This window comes from Metarhizium robertsii, assembly GCF_000187425.2.
Source record: "Metarhizium robertsii ARSEF 23 chromosome Unknown MAA_Scf_3, whole genome shotgun sequence".
In the NCBI taxonomy this organism is placed as follows: domain Eukaryota; kingdom Fungi; phylum Ascomycota; class Sordariomycetes; order Hypocreales; family Clavicipitaceae; genus Metarhizium; species Metarhizium robertsii.
This window is the reverse complement of record NW_011942171.1, coordinates 2,349,063-2,352,859: the sequence shown is the minus strand read 5'-3', so window position 1 is coordinate 2,352,859 and position 3,797 is coordinate 2,349,063. Positions and strand designations below refer to the sequence as shown.

Here is a 3,797-nt window from a genome sequence, read left to right as displayed (position 1 = left end):
AACCCCGAAGGCGCCGTTGGGTTCTGTGTTGAATCACCGCATCACCGCGCTTATCTACGGTCTGTTCGCTGTTTCTTGATTGAGCCCGAGCAGAGCCAGCAAAGGTCGCGACCCACCACCGAAAAAGACTCGTTGAGTCTCCCAATGGTTCTAGACCAAATAACGTATTTAAAATGATAATCAAAATGAAGCAGATCTCAACTGCCGACGAGTGCTCTTCTCCGAATAGGATTAATGCACCTTGTAAACTTGGTGGTGGAGTGCCACTTCCGTTGTGGCACAAGTAGGCATGGTCAAGTTCAACATACTGGTCCAGACAACAGAGACAACACAAGATAAACCTCAGTAATGCGACTTTGAAAGAGGGTCTGCAATTTTTTTTCTTGTGGTGATTGTCCGCAAAAGAGCTGAGACATGACGGTCATGGCAAACCGCTCTGACCTGCCTCCATTTCAGACAAGGACACCAAGGCGGAGGCAGCACATCGTGATCGGCAATCAACATAGTCTGCGTCTATTCTTAAGCCAAGGATCCCTAGATGAAGACGGCCCCCTTGCACGCGCGACAAAATGTTCACGTTAACTAGGCGCCGCCACCCTCCAACTACGTACATACTCAATCAGGCAACCGCCGTTGCGGATCAGATCGTCAACGAGATATCGTGATGTCAAGGCTCAACACCCTCTACATCCCAACTAGTAGTACTACTGCCTGTATTCATGCAAGACTCGTCCCCAAGTCGTCGGTGGAGAAGTAATTTATCAAGGAACACGTGGGGACAGCTATTCTTCAGCCCGAAATAGCGTACGGGGTCTATAACCAGACGGCGTTGAATCAACGACAGGAACTAGACGAGAAAATGCCAAAATCTGTAGAGATAGACCCAGAAGGTGGATGCCTTGTTTAAATCCTGGCTGTGTTGCCATATGTACGTAGCGATGCTTGGTGCCCCGTCTCTCCGGATTTCACCAGCATGTGGCTCCATCTGCCAAGGAAACCATGAACAAGATTGCATGTTCAACTCGCGTGACGCCCCGAACGGCTGGAGCCTCGGCCCAGCAATAGGAGGGGTGGGTGGCCTCGGGGCGCCTGACCTGTCATATTTGAATGACAGCGGCATCGTATTCCGTACAGAAATTCAGCCACCAGAATTTGATGTCTCTACGGCTACACATTGTAACAAGGTCCAGGGGCAGGGGTGAGCTGGGGTACAGGAGTCAAGGGCCATGACTCGATTCGGGCGGGAAGAGGCCAAAGCCACGCGTGTGGCCTTGTCTAGGGCGGAGCTGATGATTGCTGTCCTCACCTCACTGTCCACAAGAGAACAACAAAACATCACAGTCAATATTGGCATCTGCATGGTTTGTCCCTGACACGAGCCGCAGACGGCCTGCTTCCACAAGAGCAGAAACATCATCTGTTGTGTCTCAATACAATCTAATTTCGCCATCGTACGCAATGAAGCTCTGATTTTTTTTATGCCGGCTAAACTCGTTGCTGCTTCACACATGTATCATGTCCATATCCAAGATTGGCCATGTACAATACACGACACCAAAATCCAAAACAGCTTATCCAAAGCACACGCGGCTTTCATCAGAGGAGTAGCACGTGTTTCTGTGCTACAAAGGTATCTATCTCCAAGTACAGGAACCAGACTCCTGGATCCAAAAAAAAAAAGACTCCGATGAAATGGGACTTGACGGTCATAGAGCAAGCTCCCCCCTTTCTGTTTACCAGAAACAGACACTCTTCCCGGGATCATGCCAGAGAACGCATATTAGAATTTTGAGTCGAAGCAGGTCGTAAAAGTGGGAATAAACAGATAATAGTAGCTAATTACATCAACATCAACCATAATGAAGAAGAATGAAGAATGATATTACAATAGTGTCGGGGATTTCGTTTCGTATTATGGCGCTGCAACACCTCAGCAGTGACGGCTGCCATCAGCTGAATGAGCCCGAGCCTTGGCCAGCTCTGTCGTGCTGTCAGACGCAAAAGTCCTGGAGCTGCCGGGAGGGGACCTGAGCACGTTCCGGCTACGGGGGGGTGTTGCGGCATCCTTTTTGTCGCGACCGTTTCTCTCGTCAATTAACTCGGACACACTTGGTCTTTTCTTCCACCGCAGATCCTCCAGGAGCTCTTGACACGCCGACCAGGACGTCACGGCGTAGATGACGGCGTTCCAGAACCCTTGGAGGGGAAGGACAAAGGCGCTCATGAACTCCAGAGTAACAGAGACATCCTTGTCATTCACAAAAGAATACACTCGGTTCGCGCTCGACGGGATCCACGTGATGAGAATTGCTGTGAAGAAGAGAATAGAGCACTTGGTATATGACCAGGCCGCGTTGTTCAGCTCATGGTTGCGTCGACGACTAATGTTGGCTGGTCGTCGAGGAGCAAGTTGCACCGTAGATGTATGTTGCAGTGTCGTTCCTTGAATGGGCAGGGCATCTTCGTCATAGGTCTGGGCAGTGTTATTCAAGTCCGCTGAGATGTGAACTGTGTACGCTCCGTTGGGACTCCTCGTGCTCTGCACAGAGTTGGAGTTTTGACGATTCATGCTGGCGAGCTGCATTCCCCTCTCTCCCGCTACCTCGCTTGTGACGGTAATCTCCGTGGTCTTGACGGTGGAGATGGCGTCGCCGTTGACTGAAAGAGGGTCAGGGTCGGACGAGTTAAAGCCTCGAAGCTGCTTGTGCTTTTCATAAATGGTACGCCCGGCTCGTATATAGATGAAAAATGTCATCAGAATCACAATCCTGGATGGCTTGTATTAACGAGAGTGAAGTTCAGCATGATTCGGGGCCATGACCACGTACCAGACAGGGCCATAAAAGGCTGCAATTCTAAGGAGATCCCAGTCGTAGGAGATCCAACACCACAGTGAAGCATTTCCGTAAACACGTGCTCCATCGTGGTCTTTGATGAAAAGAAAGACAAAGGCGGGCACGAATGGGATGCCGTAGCAGCCAATTAAATAGGCGATTTCCATGCGTCGAAGGCGTTCGGCATCAAATTTGAAGTAAAACGTAAGATAAACATTAATAGCCATAGCCAAAGTCCAAAAGGCATCTGCAGGCATAAATCTGTAGTTTTGGGGGGGGGGGACGTTAGTAACTCTTGATATAAATAGGTTCGTGATGCGGCTAGTCAGAAAATCGACAACGTACAGTTGAATCAGAAAGGCTTGAAATTGGCACCCAAAAGAAGTACCGTTTTCCAAGAAGGTTCGTGACATCAAAGTTCCGATATTAGTTAACATGTTGCCAAAGGAGGCATAAAACACCAGTCGGTTGATTGGCTTGTGAAAGGATCGTGAGTAGCAGAAAGTAACAATGGTGAAGAGACAGCCCAGAAGCGACAAGACTGAACAGGCTCTCTCAATGGCACTAATGGCCCTGAGCTGACTCTCGTTCATACCAATCATTGTCGGAGGCCGCTCGTGGCACGAAGCACTCGGTCGTTGACTGTGTTCTTGGAAACAGGGTCCATATAACACAATGAGCCAACAGAATGCCAACGGAGTGCTTCCAACCGCCTTGGAAAAGAGGCCCAGGTGACGTCGTAGTTCTAGAGTAGAGAAGCTCGAGGGTCAATTCGCGGGTCCGTCGTTATACTCGAGAGCCGGGAAGGCTGGTTGTTTAATACTTGATGTGAGTCGTTAAAGGACATGAGATGAACCGGCAATTGAGTGCAAGTGAAATCTGATAGTAAGAAGAGTGAGGGGACCTGTAAAATTAGAGCCAGGCAAGATCATGGCCCCAGGTTCGGCATCTACTCTCAATCGT

The 3,797-nt window shown here is 49.5% G+C and overlaps 1 protein-coding gene across 1 annotated transcript; it reads right to left on the bottom strand.

The window, feature by feature from the left end:
* Positions 1 to 1,930: 1,930 nt before the first annotated feature.
* On the bottom strand, positions 1,931 to 3,436 carry MAA_10964 (uncharacterized protein; the record flags this gene model as incomplete). Its single annotated transcript, XM_011412909.1, has 3 exons — positions 1,931 to 2,768; positions 2,829 to 3,128; positions 3,180 to 3,436. The coding sequence occupies 3 exons, from the start codon at positions 3,434 to 3,436 to the stop codon at positions 1,931 to 1,933; spliced, it is 1,395 nt and encodes a 464-aa protein (XP_011411211.1).
* Between the last annotated feature and the right edge of the window lie 361 nt (positions 3,437 to 3,797).